This window comes from Scyliorhinus torazame, chromosome 3 (assembly GCF_047496885.1).
Source record: "Scyliorhinus torazame isolate Kashiwa2021f chromosome 3, sScyTor2.1, whole genome shotgun sequence".
NCBI lineage: Eukaryota > Metazoa > Chordata > Chondrichthyes > Carcharhiniformes > Scyliorhinidae > Scyliorhinus > Scyliorhinus torazame.
The window spans coordinates 263,411,821-263,436,773 of record NC_092709.1 but is presented as its reverse complement, the minus strand read 5'-3'; the positions used below and the strand labels follow the sequence as shown (position 1 = coordinate 263,436,773).

Here is a 24,953-nt window from a genome sequence, read left to right as displayed (position 1 = left end):
ATCTCTACAAACTTGCCCATGTGATATCAATAACTCTTTCAGGTCAGTTTGTTTTTCCTCTGGAAGGTAACTTAACGATTCATCCCAATTTTTAAGAACATCCCCATTTTCCAATTTAATTTGAGGTATGTCAAATTCACAGTCATCTGGATTTGGTGCATCACTTTGAGTTAGAATCATTAAAACCTCCTTTTTCTCTCCTTCCCTTTCAAAGTACCTTTTAAGAATATTCACATGACCCACTCGGCGAGTCTTCCTTCTATCTGGTGTTTTTACCACATAATTCACCTCACTTCGTTTCCTTTCAATCTGATACGGTCCACAAAACCTAGCTTTTAAAGGTTCACCTACCACTTGTAACAACACTAAAACTTTATCCCCACTGGCGAAACTACGAACTTTGGAGTTCTTGTCCACTACCCGTTTCATCTTCCAAATGTTGTCTAGCCAATTCACCTGCTCTATTTAATCGTTCCCTAAAATTTGACACTTAATCCAACAGTGTAATTACCAATTTCTCACTCACCAATTTTTCCTTAATCAATTTAAGTGGTCCTCTGACCTCATGACCAAAAATTAATTCAAAAGGACTAAATTTGGTAGACTCATTAGGTGCACCCTAATTGCAAACAATACGAATGGGATTCCTTTATCCCAGTCCTCTCGATAATTTTGACAATACGCCCTCAACATTGTCTTTCATGTTTGATGCCACCTTTCTAATGCTCCCTGTGATTCGGGATGGTACGCAGTTGATTTAAATTGTTTTATTCCTAAGCTATCCATAACTTCTTTGAATAACTTTGAAGTAAATTCGATCCTTGATCCGATTGAATTTCTGTGGGTAGTCCATATCTAGTAAAGAATTCAAGTAACTCCTCCACAATCCTTCTAGCTGTAATATTACGTACTGGAATATAGAACATAGAACATAGAACAATACAGCGCAGTACAGGCCCTTCGGCCCACGATGTTGCACCGAAACAAAAGCCATCTAACCTACACTATGCCATTATCATCCATATGTTTATCCAATAAACTTTTAAATGCCCTCAATGTTGGCGAGTTCACTACTGTAGCAGGTAGGGCATTCCACGGCCTCACTACTCTTTGCGTAAAGAACCTACCTCTGACCTCTGTCCTATATCTATTACCCCTCAGTTTAAAGTTATGTCCCCTCGTGCCAGCCATATCCATCCGCGGGAGAAGGCTCTCACTGTCCACCCTATCCAACCCCCTGATCATTTTGTATGCCTCTATTAAGTCTCCTCTTTACTAGGTTTCTCCTGGAAACCTAGTAAACACATCCATTACAGTCAAAAGATATTGATTCCCACTTTTTGTTTTAGGAAGCGGTCCTACACAATCAATTAGGACCCTCGTAAAAGGTTCCTCAAATGCTGGAATGGGTATTAAGGGCGCTGGTTTTATCACTGCTTGAGGTTTCCCTATCACTTGACATGTGTGACATGATTGACAAAATGTAACTACATCTTTGTGTAGTCCAGGCCAATAAAAATGTTTCTGGATTTTAGCTTGAGTTTTCCTTATTCCCAAATGACCTCCCACTGGTACCTCATGTGCAACTCGCAACACCTCCTTTCTATACCCTACCGGCAATACTACTTGATGAACTTCTGCCTACTTTTCATCCGCCTGCATATGTACAGGTCTCCATTTTCTCATCAAGACATCACTTTTACGGTAATAACACTCTGGTATACTCTCAGATTCCTCTTCCGTATATGCTTTTTGATATATCCGTTTTATTTCTACATCTTTCTGTTGTAACTGCCAATTTTACTGATTTCCTGAACTAAAAATGTCCGCCTCATCCTCCACCTGTTCTTGTTCTTTTTCAACCACCTGATCAAAAATCGTTTCTGATAATTGCACTTCAACCTCATCTTCACTCTTTGATTTCTCCTCTTGTCGTAACCTGTGACTTTGCGACCTTGTTACTACACAATCCGGAAGGATATTCGTCCTTCAACCCTTCAGTTGTCTGATTTTTCCACTGGCTTATCAACCACAGTAGGCATCACTCCCACCTGCGATCCAGCTATATCATTACCCAAGATAAACTGTATTCCTGGACAAGATAGTTTATCTATTACTCCTACTACCGCTTCACCACTCTTCACTGGACTTTCCAACCTTACCTTATATAATGGAACGCTACTCCTCTCACCCTGAATTCCACATATCACCACCTTTCCTGGCAACATTCTTCCCAAACTACATAATTCCTCATCGCTTACCATTAACGATTGACTAGTCCCTGTATCTCTTAAAATTGTGACTTCTTTACCTGCTGCTCCTGATACACGTGTGTAAACTTTGCCCACACAAGTAAATTCTTTAAAGACATCTGGCACCTTCTTAACAATCACTTCTTGAACAGGCTGTACAATCATTTGCACCTCCTTCGCTTCCCTTGGGCTTTCCTTTACCACTCTAACAAATCCCACTGTCTTATCCTGTTTTACCACATCAGCCTTCCCAGTCTTTTCTTCAACCACCAACACTGACTTTACATGGCCTAGTTTATTACAGTGAAAACATTTGAAACTTTTCATTACTTTTCCACCTGCTTGGATTTAAAAAAAAAAAAAAAATCTGAGGTACACTCTCTTTATTGTCTCCCATCAGATCACCTTTACCGTTACCACTTGAGTATTTCTCATGTCCCCAGTTTCTACCCCTCACCGGCTGAAACTGATGTCGGAAACCAATCTATGATTTATGAACTAATTCATAATCATCTGCCATTTCTGCTGCTAATCTCGCAGTTTTAACCCTCTGCTCTTCCACATGAGTTCTCACTACATCAGGAATTGAATTTTTAAACTCCTCCAAGAGTATAATTTCTCTGAGAGCTTCATACGTTTGGTCTATTTTCAAAGCCCTTATCCACTCTGAGCCTATCAAACTCCATGATCTGATGTGGCAGATTCTGAATCCACAATGAATAAAAATGTCAATCTTTCCAATTTCCAATTTCTGTAACTTGTGTATGGCAAACCTGTCTGGCTGCAAAGCCGCAAAAATGTAAATGGCCACTGGCATTGTGTTCCTCCTGAGGTCCTTCGAACCTTTGTTAAGTAAATTTCTAGTAATTGGTGTGACAATGCATCTTTTATGCATCTTTTAAAAATAAACTGTAAATAAATCTTTTTGGATCCTACTTTGGGTTCAAATTTAACAATAGTTATTTTCTTGCAAATCATCAACATATGTCAGTTTTCTTTAGCAACCATTAGTAAATTCATTAAAATAAATATATGCTCGATTAGAGGTAAAAGGACTGTTCTGGATGGCTATCAGTGCCCCATATGATTTCTGAATAGTGTTTTCTTTAATATTGTAGTTATCAAGCTTTTTAACGGCATATGTGGTAGTACTGCAGCTACGTGTAATGCAGATTTATTATAATTGTTTTGTGATATCGCGGTGGGATTGTAAATGTGGATGATAGAGGTGAAATGGTCAGCAGAATGATGAATAGTAGGAAATATACTTAAGAAAATAATGATATGCTGAAGCTAAACAGTACTCATGGTACAGTAGTTAGTCATTTTGAATTAGCAAAAAGATCTTTAGAGAAACAAGAGAAATACAGAAATCCAAATTGAGACCATTTTTTGTAAAAGTTCTGCAGTTGTCCCTGTAGTAATTTTGCATTACTTTCCTGATGGTTTATGGTATAGAAATGAAAGTGCTGTCTGCAGCAGTCTTAAAACCGTGCCAACCTGATCTTACTTGCCGTCTTGTGGTCTTCTGTAGCTGCCTACACGGTAATATTGCAGCACATCATGGAGCCTTGCACGAAAAATCATTGCCTGCGGGTAAGGTTAACTTATGCTATCTTACTAATTAAATGATATCTGTGTTGCAGGGCATTTTTCTGGTTACTCTCCTTGCTGCTGTCTTCGTTAGTGTGGTTTATTGCTGTAAAGGCCAGCAATGAGAAGGATGCAGAACTCCAGAAATCTCTCATTATCTTTGGTGTGATGTTCTCCGTATTACTTCAGGAGGTCTTTCGGTTTGCTTACTACAAGCTATTAAGGTATGTGGAATTTGCAAGTCATCATATGCCGGTGCTGTCACTTGCTGAACTCTAAGCTTCCCTGCCACCAGTATCTGTTCATGCTCGCTTCTGAAGTGTGAATCCTATAAAGGCGCAACCATCTCTCTGAAAGTTGACCAACTGAACTATCAGTATCTGTGTTGGTGCATTGCTGTACATCCTGCAATGCTACACCCTCAGAAAGAATGAAGTACTATTAGGAGTTGTCTTCGTGGATGTCCTGTGACAGTGCCTGTGCATGTGAGGGTCCTGGAGACAAAAAGAAAGGCATATTTATTTCTGGCAAGATCACAATCATGCTAATCACCATACTCAATGTTGTTATAATTTAGTCGTTGATGAAATTAAGTTGGTGTTTGCATGACCGAAATATTTGTATAATTGAGCACCCTGTCTCTCCATCTCCGACTGAGAGAAATGCGAAGGTACCACTGATCTCCACTGCATCCTCCTCTGGATTGGTGAACTGGCCTAAACGTGATGGTCTCTGGTCCAGTCTCCTGCCTTTGTGTTTTATGTTTTATTTTTCTCCACAAGTATCAACGAAGCAAACCTGTGACTGAATGGAGGTGAGATATTCACCTGATGGGTGCAATGCAATGTTTTGAGGATGACAATGAGACATGTGTGCTATATTGCATAAGGATTGAGGTGAATGTCACCAATAGATGAATGAATGGAGACCTTTCAGATTCCTGGAACATTGCGATGTATTCTGGTGCACCTATACAAGATAGACAGATTGTATCTGAGCAAAGCTGGGATCAATGTTCTTGCGGAGAGGTTAACTAGTACCATTGAGGAGGGTTTAAACTATTTTGGCAGGGTGAGGGGAGCCTGAAAGGAGAAGAGATGAGATTAGTGGCCAGAGATCTAAAAGATAATAAAATTAGAAATATTCCGATAATCATGCGGACATAATTGTGGAAAATTAGCAAAGGGACGTACATACAAACTTACAAATGCATAAACACATGAATTAGGAGCAGGAGTAGTCCTCCCGGCCCCATAAGTGTGCTCTGCCATTCAATAAGATCATGTCTGATCTGATCTCAACCCTACATTCCCACCTACCGCCTTCCATCCCTTACTTATCAAGAATCGATCTACCTCTGCCTTAAAAATATTCAAAGACCATCCAAAAATGAAAATTGCTTATTGTCACAAGTAGGCTTCAATGAAATAACTGTGAAAAGCCCCTAGTCGCCACATTCCGGTGTGTTCGGGGAGGCTGGTACGGGAATTGAACCATGCTGCTGGCCTGCCTTGGTCTGCTTTAAAAGCCAGCGATTTAGCCCAGTGAGCTAAACCAGCCCCTAGGATGCGCAGGTTAGGTGGATTGGCCATGCTAAATTACCCTTTAATTTTAAGCCCCAGAATGTGCAGGTTAGGTGGATTGGCCGTGCTAAATTAGCCAGATCGCTCTGAATCTGAGCTTTGTAATCTCACTATTTAGATGGTAAGCCTTTTTTGTTCTTCCTGCCAAAATGGACAATTTCACATTTCCCACATCGCTCTTCATTTGCCAGATTCTTCCCACTCACCTAACCTATCTATATCCCTTGTAGCCTCCTTATCGCCTCTTCACAACCTATCTTTGTATCGTCAGAACATTTAGCAACCATACTTTCTGTCACTGCATCCAAGTTAGTTATATAAATTGCAAAATGTTGAGGCCCCAAAACTGATCTCTGTGGCACAGCACTCATTACATCTTCCCAACCAGACAAATACCCATTCACACCTACTAGCACACTGGGCTAAATTGCTGCCTTGTAATGCAGAATTAGGCAGCAGCGCGGGTTCAATTCCCGTACCAGCCCCTCCGAACAGGCGCTGGAATGTGGCGACTAGGGGCTTTTCATAGTAACTTCATTGAAGCCTACTTGTGACAATAAGTGATTATTTTTTATTTTATTTGTTTTTATTTACTATCCGGGTACGATTCTCCAGAAAGATTTCGAAATGTGGTAGCGAGCAGGAACTGCCCTGAGCTTCCCAGCGCCGGCCTTGCGAGGCCAGCAATGCAATACAATGTTAATTGGGCCAAGTACTGGGTCACATCCCCCAGCGAGTCCGACATTCTGCCGAGGCCCTCAGCCATGCCACCACCGACTACGCCACGCCTTGGACACCTCCACTAATGCTGCTGATACATTAACGCCATTCAAAAGGTATCTTGACAAATAGAGGAATGCGGCCCAGGGAAGTACTGAGAGTTTGGGCCAAGTTTGATATCTTGATCGGTACAGGCTTGGAGGGCCGAAGGGCCTGTTCCTGTGCTGCATTCTTTGTTTTTTCTGACAAACTCATTATTCCATCCTTTATACTGTGCCTTACCATGTGGGTCCTATTAAGGGGCTGGACATTATTCCCACAAATGACTTACTGTTATCATTTATTATTTCTACCTAAACCGCTTCTACATAGCGTTTCCTGAACATGGGTCGCCTCTCGCTATTGTGCTAATACCATCATTAATTAACAGAGCCACCGCTCCACCTTTTCCTAACTTCTTGTCCCTCCTGGATGTCATGTACCCTTCAATAACTGGGTCCCAATTTATGCCATCCTACAGCTATGTCTCCGTGTTGGCTATCAGATTCTGCTTATTTAGTTCTATTTGGGCTATCAGTTCACATGTTTTGTTCAAATGCTATGTACATTCGGATACAGAGTCTTTAGTTTTGTCCTTTTGTTATTTTGTCTTTATGTCAAGTCGTGTGATGTAACTAATGAAGTTGGTGAGCTGCAGGAACAAATTGTACATGGCATTACAACATGGTTGCAGCTGAAATAAGGTCAAGAATGGGTTCTTAATATTCCTAGTTACCAAGTATTGAGGAATGAAAAGAAGGGAAAGTGAGGAGAAGGCATGCACTATTGATTTAAGTTCTAAATAGGATGTACTAGATGGTTAAGTTAAGGAACATAAGGGGAGTAGTTACATTGCTAGGAGTATTCTTCAAGAAAGCATGTAACAAAAATGGAATAATAGGAGATCTTAATGCAGACTGCACAAAATTAGTACCGAGGGCAGTGAAAGAGAGGACTTGTGGTATGTGTACAGAACTATCTTGATCAATGCATCTCCCTCTAGCAAGGAAGTAAACAGTGTTGCATTTTCTGCAACAAAAAAAAAAAGTAGAGAAAATGAATTGTTATAATAGGAAATCAACCAGCTAACCGTGGTCCAACATAATTTGATTTAAAGTAATTGTGGAAAGAGACGCAAAAAGTATTGAAGGAAAAATTATTAACCAAGGGACAGAGTGAATTTCTGTGATTTATGAAGAGAGCTAGCACAAGTAGAATAGTGAAAGGTGATTACAGTGTAAAGCAGTAATGGAGAAATGGAGAACATGAGCGTGCAGGTACAAATGACGTATGTTCCTTTTGAAGGGGAAAGGTAGAGTATCCAAAGCTAATGCACTCTAGATGATAAAGGAAATAAAAGATAAAATAAAAATAGGAAAAGAGGTTTCTGATAATCACAGGAGCAAGATGCAACTAACAACCAGGAAGATTATGGAAAATATAGGAGAAAATTGAAAACGTTAATAAGGAAGGCAGAGCGGTTACACAAATAGATTAGCAGGCCACATTAAACTGAACCCTAAAATGTTATAAAAGAAATGATGTGCAAGGAAAATTGCTAGAATAGAAATTGGTCTTATAGACCTAAAGGGGAGATGGTAGCAAGTGGTAATGGCGGTGAACTAGTAATGAAGAGACCCAACTCAATGTTCTGGCGACATGGATTCAAATCCCTTCTGGGTTCGCGAATGTCCTTTTTAAGGAAGGAAATTTGTCATCCTTACCTGGCCTGGTCAACCACATTGGTGCACTGTCTCTTCAAATACAGTTGAGATCCTACAGGTATACACCACGCTGCTGTGCAGCTTATAGACAATAAAACCTAGACCTATATGAGAAATCCAAGTACGACGTACTGAAGCCATCAGGGATACCAAAAGACAATACCGGTTCAAACTAGAGTCCCAGGCCAACGACACAAACCCACAACATCTATGGCAGGGTTTACACAAGATCACAGGCTGCAAAGCGAAGCCAGGTGGAATCTCTGGGGCTGGAGCATCCCTCCCCGATGAACTGAAGAAGTTCTATGCCTGCTTCGAACAGTCAGCCAACAGATCAGTGCCACCTGTCCCAATGGCCCTGGACACACCCATACCCACTATTACAGTCTCGGAGGTAAGATCTGCCTTCTTTAAAGTGAACCCTCAGGAAGCGATGGGCCCCGACGGAGTCCCTGGGCGAGCACTCTGAGCCCGTGCAGACCAGCTGGCGAGTGTATTCGCAGACATCTTCAACACCTCACTTACCGCTCCGAGATCCCCACCTACTTCAAGAAGACCACCATAATACCAGTACCAAAGAAGAACAAGGTAGCGTGCCTCAATGACTACTGACCGGTGGCCCTGATGGCTGTTATCACGAAATGCTTTGAGCGGCTAGTCATGAGACGGATCAACGCCAACCTCCCAGATGGTCTTGATCCATTGCAGTTCGCCTAGCGGCGCAACCGGTCCACAGCAGATGCTATTTCCCTGGCCCTACAATCAACACACGAACACCTCGATAACAAGGATACCTACATCAGACTGCTGTTCATAGGCTACAGCTCCGCCTTCAACACCATTATCCCACCAAGACTAATAACCAAACTCTGCAATCTTGGACTTGACCCCTGTGGTAGTATGCATTAGGGGTCATGTGGGACTGTGAAGCCGTGATGTCATTGGCTGACAGATCCCGGGTCCTGGTTGGCTGTTGATCTCTAGCTCCGCCCTGAAGGCTGAGTATAAGAACCAGGAATTCTCCCCGCAGCTCCAGTCTGTTGCTGAACTGCGGGGAACGAGCCACGCTTAATAAAGCCTCATCGACTTCACCTCTCTTCGTCTCTCGGGAGTCTTTGTGCGCTACAATTTATTAAGCGTGCTTAAAGGACTATGGAGCTCAGGATCGTCCCGGAATGCCTGAGGATCAGCCCCCACGCAGTGAACTCAGCAGCAGTTTTTAAACACTGGCAGACTTGTTTCGAAGCCTACCTCCGAACGGCCCCCGGCCTGGTCACAGAAGACCAGAAACTACAGGTCCTGCACTCGAGGGTAAGCCAGGAAATTTACCCCCTCATAGAAGATGCAGAGGATTTCCAGACTGCGTTTGCAGCACTAAAGAGCATCTATGGTCGCCCAGTGAACCAGATCTACGCACGCTACCAACTCGCAACGAGACGGCAAAGTCCCGGAGAATCGCTAGACGAATTCTACGCCGCGCTGCTAATTTTGGGACGGGCCTGCAGCTGCCCGCCGGTAAACGCGATTGAACACACGGACATGTTAATTCGCGATGCATTTGTGGCTGGTATGAACTCTCCCCAAATCCGCCAAAGACTTTTAGAAAAAGAGTCGCTAGGACTCTCCGAGGCACGGGCCCTTGCAGCCTCACTAGATGTGGCCGCGCGAAACGCCCGCGCCTACGGCCCCGACCGCGCGGCAGCCCCTTGGGCTCCGTGGACCCGCCACGCGACAAACCCCCCCCCACAGGCTTGCGCGGTTCAGACGCCAAGTCGTCCCGGGGGAGCCCGCTGCTATTTCTGTGGCCAGGCGAAACACCCCCGGCAGCGCTGCCCGGCCCGCGCAGCGATTTGCAAGAGCTGCGGGAAAAAGGGCCATTTCGCGGCTGTGTGCTTGTCCCGGGGGGGTCGCCGCTGTCCCCGGAGAAGGAGTCCTGCGCGTTCCAAACGCTCCCCAACCCCAGCGCCCCATGTGCGACCCGCAGGCGCCGCCATTTTGGGCCCCGGCCACCACGAGGGGAGGAGGGGCGCTGCCATCTTGGGACCCCCCAGCCATGTGCGATGCATGGGGGCGGCCATTTTGTTCACCCCTGCCGCCATCTTGGACGGCAACAATGGACCCCAGCATCGACGGCTCCACTGGGTTCGAGGAAGGCGCTGAAGCACTACGACCACGTCTCTGGCCTCAATGACGCTGGACCAAGCACGGCCCCGGACGCTCCAGACGACGACAACAACGGTGCTGATCAACGGACACGAGACACCATGCCTGGGCGACTCCGGGAGCACAAAGCTTCATCCACCCCGACACGGTAAGACGCAGTTTTTTGACCATCCGTCCCAGTGCGCAAAAGATTTCCCTAGCTGCAGGATCCCACTCCGTACAGATCAAAGGCTTCTACATAGTGATCCTAACGGTGCAAGGGAGGGAGTTTAAAAACTACAGGCTCTACGTCCTTCCCCAACTCTGCGCGCCCACGTTACTGGGATTAGACTTCCAGTGCAATCTGCAGAGCCTAACTTTCCAATTCGGCGGCCCAATACCCCCACTCACTATCTGCGGCCTCGCAACCCTCCAGGTTGAGCCCCCATCCTTGTTTGCAAACCTCACCCCGGATTGCAAACCCGTCGCCACTAGGAGCAGACGGTACAGCGCCCAGGACCGGACATTTATTCGGTCCGAAGTCCAGCGGCTACTGAAGGAAGGCATAATCCAGGCCAGCAATAGTCCCTGGAGAGCACAGGTGGTAGTAGTAAAGACAGGGGAGAAGCAAAGGATGATCATAGACAATAGCCAGACCATCAACAGGTACACACAGCTAGATGCGTACCCTCTCCCCCGCATATCCGACATGGCCAATCGGATTGCCCAATATAAGGTCTTCTCCACCGTGGACCTCCAGTCCGCTGACCATCAGCTCCCCATCCGCCCAAGTGACCGCAAGTACACAGCCTTCGAGGCAGACGGGCGATTATACCACTTCCTAAGGGTCCCATTTGGCGTCACAAACGGGGTCTCGGTCTTCCAACGGGAGATGGACCGAATGGTTGATCAACACGGGTTGCAGGCCACGTTCCCGTATCTCGACAACGTAACCATCTGCGGCCACGATCAGCAGGACCACGACGCCAATCTCCAAAAATTCCTCCAGACCGCTAAAGCCTTGAACCTCACATACAACGAGGACAAGTGCGTTTTTAGCACAAACCGGCTAGCCATCTTGGGATATGTAGTGCGCAATGGGATAATAGGCCCCGACCCCGAACGTATGCGCCCGCTCATGGAATTTCCCCTTCCTCACTGCTCAAAAGCCCTAAAACGCTGCCTGGGGTTCTTTTCATACTACGCCCAGTACGCAGACAAGGCCCGCCCTCTAATACAGACCACTACCTTCCCTCTGTCGACAGAGGCTTGCCAGGCCTTCAGCTGCATCAAAGCGGATATCGCAAAGGCCACGATGCGCGCCATCGAGTCCCTCCCCTTCTAGGTCGAGAGCGACGCCGCCGATGTAGCTCTAGTGGCCACCCTTAACCAAGCGGGCAGACCCGTGGCCTTTTTCTCCCGAACCCTCCACGCCTCAGAAATCCGCCACTCCTCAGTGGAAAAGGAAGCCCAAGCCATAGTGGAAGCTGTGCGACATTGGAGGCATTACCTGGCCGGCAGGAGATTCACTCTCCTTGCTGACCAACGGTCGGTAGCTTTCATGTTCGATAATGCACAGCGGGGCAAAATTAAAAATGACAAGATTTTAAGGTGGAGGATCGAGCTCTCCACTTTCAACTGAGATCTTGTACCATCCCGGAAAGCTGAACGAGCCGTCCGATGCCCTATCCCGCGGCACATGTGCCAACGCACAAATTAACCGTCTCCAAATCCTCCACGAGGACCTTGGCCACCCGGGGGTCACTCGGTTCTACCATTTTATAAAGTCCCGCAACCTCCCCTACTCCGTGGAGGAGGTCCGTACAGTCACAAGGAACTGCCACATCTGCGCAGAGTGCAAACCGCATTTTTTTCAGGCCGGATAGTGCGCACCTGATCAAGGCTTCCCGTCCCTTTGAAAGCCTCAGTCTGGATTTCAAAGGGCCCCTCCCCTCCACCGACCGCAACACATACTTCCTGAACGTGGTGGACGAGTACTCCCGTTTCCCCTTCGCCATCCCCTGCCCTGACATGACAGCGGCCACAGTCATTAAAGCCCTTAGCACCATATTCACACTGTTCGGTTGCCCCGCATACGTCCATAGCGACAGGGGGTCCTCCTTCATGAGTGACGAGCTGCGCCAGTTCCTGCTCAGCAAGGGTATAGCCTCGAGCAGGACGACCAGCTACAACCCCCGGGGGAACGGGCCAGTAGAGAGTGAGAACGGCACGGTCTGGAAGACCGTCCTACTGGCCCTACGGTCCAGGGATCGCCCAGTTTCACGGTGGCAGGAGGTCCTCCCGGACGCCCTCCACTCCATCCGGTCGCTACTGTGTACCACCACTAACCAAACGCCTCATGAGCGCCTCCTTGTCTTCCCCAGGAAGTCCTCCTCTGGAACGTCGCTGCCGACCTGGCTGGCGGCCCCAGGACCCATCTTGCTCCGGAAACACGTGCGGGCGCGCAAGTCGGACCCGTTGGTCGAGAGGGTTCACCTCCTCCACGCGAACCCGCAGTATGCCTACGTGGAGTACCCCGACGGCCGACAGGACACGGTCTCCCAGCGAGATCTGGCGCCCGCCGGCAACACACCCCCTCGACATCAATCACCCCCTCCCTGCCACCGGCGCAGCCCGCGACAGCCCCCTTCCCGGGAGGATCGGTGGTCCTCCCAGGTCCGACCAGAAGTGAAGCTGAAGCAGAAACCGTAAAGCTCCCGGAGGCGACAACACTGGAACAAGCACCACCACCACCGGGGCTGAGGCGATCGACAAGGACGACCAGACCGCCCGCCCGACTCGTGGCATCAGTGTAACACTAGAATGTTGTGGACTTTAACGAGAATGTTTTTTTTCCTTTTCCCTCTTACGAATACTGTAAATAGTTCAAAACAAAAAACCCTGTACATAGCCCAGTGTAGGGCACTGTAATGACATGCAAAAGTTTTTTTCCTCCCAGGACCAGCCTTGTAAACCCCTACCACCATGCGAAGCACCACCCCGCCGGGTTCATTTTTAACAAGGGGTGAATGTGGTAGTATGCATTAGGGGTCATGTGGGACTGTGAAGCCGTGATGTCATTGGCTGACAGATCCTGGGTCCTGGTTGGCTGTTGATCTCTAGCTCCGCCCTGAAGGCGGAGTATAAGAACCAGGAATTCTCCCCGCAGCTCCAGTCTGTTGCTGAACTGCGGGGAACGAGCCACGCTTAATAAAGCCTCATCGACTTCACCTCTATTCGTCTCTCGGGAGTCTTTGTGCGCTACAACCCCTCCCTGTGCAGCTGGATCCTTGACTTCCTCACCAACAGACTGCAATCTGTCAGAATATGTACAGCACCTCCTCCACAATAGTCCTCAATACTGGGGCCTCGCAAGGATGTGTGCTCAGTCCTCTACTACACTATCAATATACACATTACTGTGTGGCAAGATTTAACTCCAATTCGATCTATAGGTTTGCAGACTATTCAACTGTGGTGTGTTGTATCTCACACATCGACGAATCAAACTACAGAAGGGAGATAGATCATTTGGTTGCATGGTGTACCGAAACTAACACCTCTCTCAATGTCGGAAAGACCAAGGAACTGATTATCGACCTCCGGAAGCATCGCACGACACACACTCCCGTCTGCATCAGTGGCTCCGAAGTGGAGATGGTCGATAGCTTTTAAGTTCCTGGAGGTCACCATCACCAACAATCTGTCCTGGTCCACTCATTGATGCAACCATCAAGAAAGCCCGACAACGTCTCTACTTCCTACAGAAGTTAAAGAAATTCGACATGTCTGCATCGACTCTCAAAACTTCTACAGATGTGCCATAGAAAGCATCCTATCCGGCCAGCATTTATTGCCCATCCCTAGTTTCCCTTCAGAAGGCGATGGTGAGTTGCCTTCTTGTACCTCTCCTTCAGGTGTAGGCACACCCACTGTGCCGTTATGGAGAGAGTTCCAGGATTTCGTCCCAGCGAGTGAAGGAACGGCGATATATTTCCAAGTCAGAGTGGTGCATGACTTGGAGGGGAACCTCCAGGTGGTGGGGTTCCCAGGTATCTGCTGTTCTTGTCCTTCCAGATGGTAATGGTCATGAGTTTGGAAGGTGCTGTCTAAGGAAACTTGGTGAGTTACTGCAGTGCATCTTATTGATGGCACACACAGCTGTCAATGTTCATCAGTAGTGGAGGGTTTGAATGTTTGTGGAAGGGGGAGCAATCCAGCAGGCTGCTTTGTCCAGAATGATGTCGAGCTTCTTGAGTGTTGTTGGAGCTTCACTCATCCAGGCAAGTGGAGAGCATTCCGTTACACTCCTGGCTTGTGCCTTGTAAATGGTGGACATGTTTTGGGAGGTCAGGAGGTGAGTTACTCACGATAGGATTCTTAGCCTTTGACCTGTCCTGGTAGCCACCGTATTAATATGGCTAGTCCAGTTCAGTTTCTGATCAATGGTAACCCCCAGGCGTGGGGGCGATTCAGCTATGGTAATGCCATTGAATGTCAAGGGGCAGTGGTTAGATGTGCTCTTGTAGGAGATAATCATTGCCTGGTACTTGTGTAGCGCAAATGTAACTTGCCACTTGTCAGCCCAAGCCTGGATATTGTCCAGGTCTTGCTGCATTTGGACATGGAGGAGTTGCGAATGGTGCTGAACATTGTGCAGTCATCCGCAAGCACCCCTGCTTCTGACCTTATGATGGAAGGGAGGTCATTGATGAGGCAGCTGAAGATGGTTCGGCCTAGCACACTACCCTAGGGAACACCTGCAGTGATATCCTGGAGCTGAGATGATGACCTCCCACCATCACAACCATCTATCTTCCTTTGTGCCAGGTATGACTCCAATCAGCGGAGAGTTTTCTCCATGATTCCCATTGAGTCCAGTTTAGCTAGCTTGCAACCATACTCGGTCAGATGGTGCCTTGATGTCAAGGGCAGTCACTCTCGCCTCACATCTAGCATTCAGGTCTTTTTCCCATGTTTGAAACAAGGCTGTAATGAGGTCAGGAGCGGAGTGACCCTGGTGGAACACAAACTGAGCTTCCGTGAGCAGTGGTGGAGTGTGTTTGCCTGCCACTGACTGTGATTTGAATTGCACACTTGCCATCTTACACTGAAACCTTAGGATCTTCTGGTCTCAGCTCTGCTTTGAATCCAGGGGTGCGGTGAGAGTGAACAGAGAGGAGGCCAAATGGCGAAGCATAACTTCAGGGAAGCCGTGAATCCTTTTTTCATTAAAAACTGAAGACACACTGCATCTGACTATAATTCACTGATTTGCAGAGTTTTTAAATGGACCTGACGACCTGCAACACTGCACAGCCTCTCTTCATCTCCCTTCCCCCCCCCCCCCCCCCCCCCCCTGCTGAGAATGTTGACCTTGTGCCCATCACCCCCTATAGTGCTCATCCCTCTCTTTCCCCCATCCCAAGACAATGCTTGCCTGCACTCCAAGAATTGTTAAAGGGGAGAGGGGATAAGCATTGTTGAGCAGGAGTGGTTGAGCAGGAGTGGATGAGCATTGTCGGAGTTGGGTGTGAGTCTTGTTTGGGGTTGGGGGGGGGGGGGGGGGTTGCTGACGTGTAAAGATTATCGGGACCATTGCTTGGGCAAGGGTGAGCATTGTCTGAAGTGCTGAGCTGCATCCGGGTTGTCGTGCTCTGGAGAGCTTTGACACTCTAGTTGATTTACTTAGTGTTGAGCTCTTGAGTTTTATACCTGCTAGGAAAAGCTCTTTAGATTTGTTGTAGCATAAACAGCACAAGTCTTTGCGGTTACGACCGCCTCACTGCCATAGGCAATAGTGGCGTGGTCCAGGGAAGGCTAAAACAGCAATCAGAAGTTTAACCTCCCACATACGTGCCACACACATGCAGACATTGGGCCTTCCAAAGGATTCCTCGGGGCATCGGTGACTGAGGTTGTGTCATTCGCTGCTCCCAATATTGGAAGATTCAGGCCAGTATTTTCCGCTGCTTCCAAGTGTTTAATTACTGTTGCATGCATGCCATGGTATTTCTGCAAATAAATTTCTCCTAACCTCTCTCATAATCTTAAAGAACCTATTAAATGGATGATTCTTCACACCGACTGCCCAACCAGAAGAAATAGTTCATAATTTAAAAAACTTCTGTAATTGTTCCTTGTGGCATTCACTGCTTCAGTGGAAATGACCTTGATATTTTAACTCTATTTTTATAACCATAACTTTTAAACACTGATATTATTGCAATTGTGTGTTTTGTGTGACTTCTATCTCCTTTCTACAGTTTAATACCAAACTCCGCACATAGTACTCCAACTGCGGCCTAATCACATCCTTGTACAAACTTATCATTACTTTTTGATTCTTATGTGTTTCTCTTTATAAAACCAACATGGCCTTGACTTTATAGTTTTGTTTCGAAGTGATCATTCACCATTGCAAATTGAAACATTTACGCTGCAGTTTACATTCTCAACTGGCACAACATATTTCGCAAGCGTTGACCATTAAGTGATCCTTGGGTCACTATCTGTGTGGGGTTTCCACATTCTCCCAGTGTCTGTTACCAGACTCCTAAACGACCCTCTTATGGACTGACCTCTAACACTACACCCCTGTATGCTTCATCCGATGCCAGTGCTTGCGTAGTTACAATGTGTACCTTGTGTTTCCCTGTTATGTATTTTCTTTTATGTATTTTCTTTTATTTCCTTTTTCTTTTCATGTACTTAATAATCTGTTGAGCTGCTCGCAGAAAAATACTTTTCACTGTACCTCTGTACACGTGACAATAAACAAATCCAATCCAATTTTGTGCAACAAGTCTCTAAAGTCTGTCTATCTCCCAACCCTGTTGCTATCTTCTATATTTAATAAAATATTCATCAGGTGGCTCCATTTATTTATGGGTAGTATGGACAGTTTTGTTTTGTATTGCAGTTTGTTTTTAGCATTAATAAACAGCAGTAAGGCGAATTGTGAGCAATTAATTGCTATAGTAACAGACATTCACAGACATAGGAGTGTCTGCCTAAAGTTGCTTGATTGTTATGTTGTCCTCCATCTGGTGAGAACCTTATGTAGTATTTCAAATTGCAGTCGTGCATGCTACAGTTTTTCATCAAACTGCCAATAAAATGCAAGGATATTATTTAGTCAGGTTATTGTTCTTTGTTGTTAGGTTGGTTTGTATACACAATTGAACGTCCACTATTAGGAACCCTCTTGGGACTGACGGGAAAGTCCACAAAAGGATCAACCATGATCTTATTGAATGGTGGAGCCGACTCGAAGGGCCAGATGGCCTGCTGCTCCTAGTTCTTATCAGAATGTTCATTAATAGTGAGGCGAGTTGCTACATTACAAAAATGAAATATAAATTTGAATTGAACTCCTGTTTTAGCATGGATTTAATCTCATTATTCATTTGAAATTTTTTTTTCGAGTACCCAATTATTCTTTTTCCAATTAAGGGGCAATTTAGCATGGCCAATCCACCTAAGCTGCACATCTTTGGGTTGTGGGAGTGAAACCCACGCAGACACTGGGCGAATGTGGAAACTCCACACAGTTAGTGACCCAAGGCTTGGATTTGAACCCGGGTCCTCAGCGCCATAGTCCCAGTGCTAACCACTGCGCCATGTGCCGCCCTAATCTCATTATTTATGCATCTCTAAATACGTACTGTTCCTATCTTAATAATCAGGACAGAAGATCTCCAATTACAGGTCATGAAAGGCAAATTTTCTGCCTTTTGCATGTAACACGTTTGGTGGAATTTCCCGCTCACGTCAGCGATCGGAATCGTGGCGGATGGGGACAGTAAATTTGAAGTGGTGGGAAAATTGCTGCCGGTGGGAAATAAGTTTGGAATTTCGTTCTTGATTTTGATGGCGGGTTAAAGTTTCCCGATGATCTATGTCAGAAACCAGGTTTGCATTCATTTGCATCTCTGGATGGAAATATATTCCCCCTCCAAATTAAATACCCGTCAGTGGATTATTAGAACGGTCTGTTTCCCGACTCGACGTAAGTGCCATACGCCTGGTGCGCCAGGAGTTATGTGGGGGCTGTTGCTGCCTACCTTGAAGATTGTTGCTTTGAGATTTCAGTGCTTCTAATACAAGCTGCACGAAAGCTGACCAGGGAAGCAGGTTTACAGGGATGGGCGAGTGTCCAGAGAAGTGAGAAGGAGGCTCTTAGAGGGCAAGGTCAGTGGTCTCAACAGTGGAGTCCTGAGAATACGGGGAACTAGTGGTAGGAGGGAATAGTCACCGTCAGAGGGAAAGGTGTGCTGCATTAAAGTAGGAGGTTCAGGGTGAGAGTCTGGTAGGTGAAGGTTTCATTGCGTGGGTCGTAGCGGGGGACAATACAGGTGGCTTGGACAACAGGACAGATAGGATCAGGGTGGATATGGCAATGGTGAAGACTCTGAGGTGAGGGGAGTAAAGATATGTGCAGTTGGATTGTTATAGGGTCCAGGGTGGCAGAGGTGGGTGCATGATGATGGCTGGAAGCTGGTAGGTGACGGACGCGTGTAGATGTTTGAGGAGCGCATTTGAAAAGTTAAAAAAAATTTTTTTTTGAATAAACAATTATTTTTTTTCCAATTAAGGGGCAATTATCGTCGCCAATCCATCTAACCTGCACATCTTTGGGTTGTGGGGGTGAAACCCACGCAGATACGGGGTGAATGTGCAAATCCCAGACAGACAGTGACCTGAGGCCTGGATTGAACCCGGGTCCTCGGTGCAATGAGGCATCAGTGCTAACCATTGCGCCACCGTGCTGCCCTTCTCGCCGCTGTTCTTAACAACACAATTACTCTATGTGCGAATCCTTGAAATGGGAGGAGGGTAGTTTTGGGTTGATAGATTTCAAGGGCTGACAAAAGGGACATCCTAATAATTATGAGACAGCTGAATATCAAGGATGCTCAGGTTGCAGTAGGTTTGTTCCTGACTCATGGGACTTGTGTCATAGGAGTGTCCCTTTTAAGAAAGGTTTTTGTTTTATCACATGGCATCAGTGGTGTCATTTTGTGGGTGGCAGTGAGGTTTGTTTTACTTTCGCTCTCAGTTTTGACTGCTGTGGAGCACAGATGGAGAAACTAAGTGGTTTGACCTGTCCCCCTCGATTTTCATTTTAAAGAGTTGTTCCAGAAAAACCCCCATTGATTATAGTTACCTGTTTTGGTAACTAAAATATATAGTTTGCTTTCCGGAAGGGTTTAAATCTGCTGGTGAGACAAGGTCAGACTCTCTGGGAAAGCCAGTTTTAGTCAAGTGAGAATGCAGAGTGCTGGGCCACGCCCTTGAAAAGGGGTTTTGGTTTAGGGGATTTTGTTTTTGAATTGGAACAGTTAAGGGGGAATTCATTAAGTGTTATACATAGATTACTGTAGCTGTGGGGTGTATTTATGTTTGTAATTGATATAAATTCTTGCTGTGTGTTTATATAAATGTTAACTAAGTTCTTAGAATAAAGCTTGTTTTGATTAAAGTATCTGGGAAGACTGTTGAATCACACCTGAAGGGAAGGCTCTTGTGCTCATCCCAACCAAATTCAACATAAAGGTTGTAGGTCAGGTGGGCTTCATAATATACTTTGGAGTTTCTAAGCTTTGGCCCATAACACTCATGAATCTCATAACATCAAGATCCCAGCAAGGTGTGGAACGTTAATTCTTTCAGTGCCATTTGTCACCGGCTGTAGTCAGAAGCAGGAAGGACGGTAGAATGGCTCCCAGAAGACACGGCGTGTGGAGGGCAGCCAACTCGCTACTCCATTCTCCTGTATAAAATGGTCATGGCTGATTAGGAATCATGCGGTCTTTTAAGCTGCCACGGTAGTGGTCTCCCTATAGAGTTGAGGGTGGTGGATACAAGCGGCAAAGTGAGGCTTCCTGCACATGGCTCTCATCACCCCGGTAAAAGTGCAATATATTTATGTATGAAAGGGAGGAATATCCATCTTTCGTCCTCCAGGACGTCCAATACCTGGAGTGGGGATGCTATGTCTATACAGAGATCAGGTGATAGAGTTCGTATTTACCTGCCGGCTTTGAGATGGAGGGAAACTTAAATTTTTTTTTTAGAGATCTCAATTCATTTTTTCCAATTAAGGGGCAATTTAGCGTGGCCAATCCACCTACCATGCACATCTTTGGATTGTGGGGGCGAAACCCACGCAAATATGGGGAGAATGTGCAAACTCCACACTGACAGTGACCCAGAGCCGGGATCAAACCTGGGACCTCGACGCCGTGAGGCAGTAGTGCTATCCACTGTGCCACCGTGCTGCCCTTGATGGAGGGAAACATTTAAAGGACTTTAATTCATTAACCAATCCACTGAGGGGTCGATAATGCAGGCTGCATGCAACCCTGTCTTGTTAATGGCTCACATCAAGATGAATAGAAGCAGGACCAGCTGCTGGTTGGCATAGGGCCAGGAGGAGCAAAGGTCTGAGCAGCAAGGGGCAGTGGGGCCTCTAAGGTCATGAGGCTGGTGAATATGGCCCAATCATGGGTGTATTGTTGGTGCTGTTATCTTGAGATGAACAAAAATCAATGTGTGATGCATCCTCGTATGTCCCAGGGTGTAGTTGTTCACATTTGCCACCTTCTCCAGTACGAGCTGCGGCTGTAAAGCCACTGGAATAGTGCAAATCTGCTAGCATGCCTGAATGAATGTCTGTTTGGGCACCATTTTAAATATGGCACCAGGGCCTTCGACCCCATGAGGTAAAAGCGTGGGAAGCAACTCCCTGCCTGACCCACTGGATATTTACCAAACTTCTTGCTAATGCATGTTTAGTGAGCTGAAAAGCAGAAGATTGCTGTCCAGCGGGAATCACGCCTGCCAGCCACCGTTTTCAGTCTCCAGAATGGAAAGTTCTGCCCATCACCTGATGCTGGAGTGTTACACTTGCTATTCAAAACCAGCAGCAGACTGCATCATCAAGATGGTCAGCTTTTTTTCATGATCAGTGTTTCGTCTTCAGTGATAGTGGTCTTACCTTTCCTCTTCTGGTCCACACGGTTGCAATAGTGCTAGGCTGAGGCTTTGGAAAAATTTGTTTTCAGAGACAAAGACAATCTTGCTTTCCTAAAGCACGTTACTATGTTGTAATTGCCTTTTCTCACCTCTGACCTTGTATAATAATTATAATAATAATCTTTTTGTCACAAATAGGCTCACATTAACACTGCAATAAAGTTACTGTGAAAAGCCCCTGGGTCGCCAGAGCGCCTTCGGGTACACTGAGGGAGAATTCAGAATGTCAAAATTACCTAATTGTTGCAATTTGTATGCAGATGGCATCTGTCTTATCGGGCAATGATGCCTGTTACACGAGATTAACACTACAAGAGGTTATCTATCAATTAGTTTTGGCTTGAATTTGAGAGAAATCACCATATTTGGGTTGGTCCAGGTGGATTCTAGTGTTCAATGTAGAAGGGCTGAATTTCATTGGGTGAAAAAATGAGTTGCCATTTCATAGAATCTACAGTGCAGAAGGAGTCCGCACCCGCCCCTGGAAAGAGCACCCTACTCCAGTTCAGTAAAAGCAAGAGCTTGTGAAACGCAGTGTTCATTATAATGGCATTATACTTTGAATTAATTTTATGTATTTTTGACAAATTATAGTTAGTGTGATTGGTTACATTAGTGTGATAAAACATTTCACGCACACTAGCATAGCACTATTACAAAATGATGGAGCATCGGATAACCTCTGATTGCTTCATTTCAGTGTTAATTGATTTTTAAAACTTCCAATTATTTTATTATGGATCTTTGCAAACTCACAACCTTGTGTTTTCACCATAAGCTTCCATTTTAATGGTAATTTACTAGTTCTAACAGTGTCATGTAAGAATAAATAGTTTGTAAAATGGAGAAATTTGAATTCTATAAACTTGTTATCCGCACATAGAAATATAAGTCTCTTTAAATAGTATTCTTGAAATTGATTATATATTTAATAATAAAACATCTTATTCCTCTGATCATAATGCCTTCTCCACTATAATCTGTACAGAGACACTGGTTGAGGAAGATATGAATGCTTCTAGCCAGCACTGTAGATTAATTTTCATAAACTATTGGCAGATGGAAACAAGTTTGCACTTGGCATGATTTCTCTTGGGTTGAAGTACCTATAAGATTGTATAACTAAGCTGAAAATGCTACTACTTGCTGAATTATCAGTGTGTGGTGCTGGGAGCTGAGAAGTGTATGTACAGCTAAAGATACAGTTTCCAAAAAATGTGAAATATTATCAAAGCATTCATCTTGGATTAGCTTTACTGTAGAACAGTAATTATCTTTGCGTGTTTGAATTGGTTGTAGAGAAACTTGAATACAACAGGAAAGAGAGAGTTCAAAAATGTATTCCCACCTCCTGCAAAATTTTGAATTTATGTATTTAAAACCTGAATGCTGACTACTTGAGAAAGTAATTTGATCTGTCACTACCTCCCCCAAAAAAGCCTACTCTCAATTGTCCACTGTAACTAATCATAATCTTCATTAGCGTCACAAGTAGGCTTACACTAACACTGCAATGAAGTTACTGTGAAAATCCCCTAGTCGCCCACCTGTTCGGGTACACAGAAGGAGAATTTAGGATGTCCAATTAACCTAATAAGCACATCTGGTGAGAACATGCAGACTCCGCACACAGTGACCCACTATCCTTTTGGCAACAACCCTTCTAGATTTTGGGCACGATTCAACCAAAACAAAATCTATGTCTGGTTTTGGGCACATTTAACAAGGTGTTTTCTGACTATTCAATGCCATTTTGCCAATTTTCTTTTTAAATTTAATTTAGTTTATTTTGAAAAACATTTTTGGCCTTGGGGAGGAGCTGCACTTTCCTGCACTGGTGCGCATGCAGGAAGACTACTTGCGGATCACGCCACCATTTGTAAAGGTAACTCTAGTCTTTCATAGTATCATAGAAATTATAGTGCAGAAGGAGGCCATTCGGCCTATCTGGTCTGCACCAGCCCTTGGGAAGAGCACCCTACATAAGTCCATGCCTCCACCCTATCCCAGTAACCCCGCCTAATCTTTTTTGGATGCTGAGGGGCAATTTATTATGGCCAATCCATCTAACCTGCACATCTTTGGACAGTGGTAGGAAACCGGAGCACCCATAAGAAACCCACCTCAGCGATCACACTATGGCCTCTGAACACCCCACCCCCCCCCCCCCCCCAAACTTCGGCCCTGGCAGTACCCCCACCAGCCTGACAGTGGCACACGAGCACCCTGCCAGGTTGCCCAGGTAGCAGTGCCAGCGTGGCACTTCCACGGTGAAATTTAAAAAAAATTAAATGACGGGATTCAGGCGTTGCTTATTAGGCCAGCATTTATTTCCCATCCCTAGATGCCCTTCAGAAAGTGGTCGCGAGTTGCTTTCTTCAACCACTGCAGTCCTTCAGGTTTAGGTACACCCACTATGCTGTTAGGGAGTTCCAAGATTTTGTCCCAGCGACAGCGAAGAAACGGCGATATATTTCCAAGTCAGGGTGGTGAGTGACTTGGAGGGGAACCTCCAGGTGGTGGGGTTCCCAGATATCTGCTGCCTTTGTCCTTCTAAATGGTAGTGGTCGTGGTGGTGGATTTGGAAGGTGCTATCTGAGGAACCTTGGTGAGATACTGCAGTGCGTCTTGTAGATGGTACACACGGCTGCCACTGTTTGTTGGTGGTGGAGGGTTTGAATGTTTGTGGAAGGGGTAGCAATCAAGCGGACTGCTTTGTCCTGGATGGTGTTGAGCTTCTTGAGTGTTGTTGGAGCTGCACTCATCCAGGAAGTGGAGAGTATTCCATTGTACTCTGGTGCCTTATAGATGATGGACAGGCTTTGGGGGAGGGCAGGGTGGTCATGAGAGTGTGGGGGGGTCATGTGGGGAGGGGGGGGGGTCAGGACGTGAGTTACTCACCGTAGAATTCCTAGTCTTTGACCTGCCCTGGTAGCCACAGTATTAATGTGGCTAGTCCAGTTCAATTTCTGATTAATGGTAGCCCCAAGGATGTCAATTGTGGGGGATTCAGCGATGGTAATGCCATTTAAACTCGAGGGGCGATGGTTAGATCTTCTCTTGTGGGATATGGCCATTGCCTGGCAATTGTGTGGCGTGAATGTAACTTGTCACTTATCAGCCCAAGCCTAGATATTGTCCAGGCCATGCTACATTTGGACATGAACTGCTTCATTATCTGAGGAGTCGGGAATAGTGCTGAACATCGTGCAGTCATCCATAAACATTTCCACTTCTGACCTTATGATGGAAGTGGGGTCATTGATGAAGCAGCTGAAGATGACTGGGCCTAGGACACTACCCTGAGGAACACCTGCAGTGATGTCCTGGAGCTGAGATGACTGACCTCCAACCACCACAACCATTTTCCTTTGTGCTAGGTATGACTCCAACTCGCGGAGAGTTTCCTCCCCCGATTCCCATTGACTCCAGTTTAGCTAGGGCCCCTTAATGCCATACTTGGTCAAATGGTGCCTTGATGTCAAGGATAGTCACTCTCACCTCACCACTGGCATTCAGCTCTTTTATCCATGTTGGAACCAAGGCTGTAATGAGGTCAGGAGCTGAGTGACCCTGGCAGAACCCAAACTGAGATTCCGTGAACAGGTTATTGCCGCTTGATAGCATTCCTTCCATCACTTTGCTGATAATGGAGAGTAGACTGATAGGGCGGTAATTGGCTGGGTTGGATTTGTCCTGTTTCTTGTGTACAGAAATTGCCGGGTAGATGCCAGTGTTGTAGCTGCCAGTGGGAATGACAGAGTGTCACCCTGCCCTGTCCCCGACTACCTGTGCGGGGGTCTACAATTGCCCCCTCAGGTTCTGTTACGACTGGTCTACGTTTGTGTGGACCGTACTAA

At 45.9% G+C, this 24,953-nt stretch overlaps 1 protein-coding gene across 1 annotated transcript in view; it reads left to right on the top strand.

Moving 5' to 3' along the window:
• Positions 1 to 24,953, top strand: part of LOC140409088 (gamma-secretase subunit Aph-1b-like) — a 139,246-nt gene that overhangs the window by 26,534 nt on the left and 87,759 nt on the right. The window contains exon 2 of the mRNA XM_072497194.1: positions 3,899 to 4,069. Within this exon, the coding sequence (XP_072353295.1) occupies positions 3,899 to 4,069 (171 nt within the window). The remainder of the gene's footprint in view (positions 1 to 3,898; positions 4,070 to 24,953) is intronic.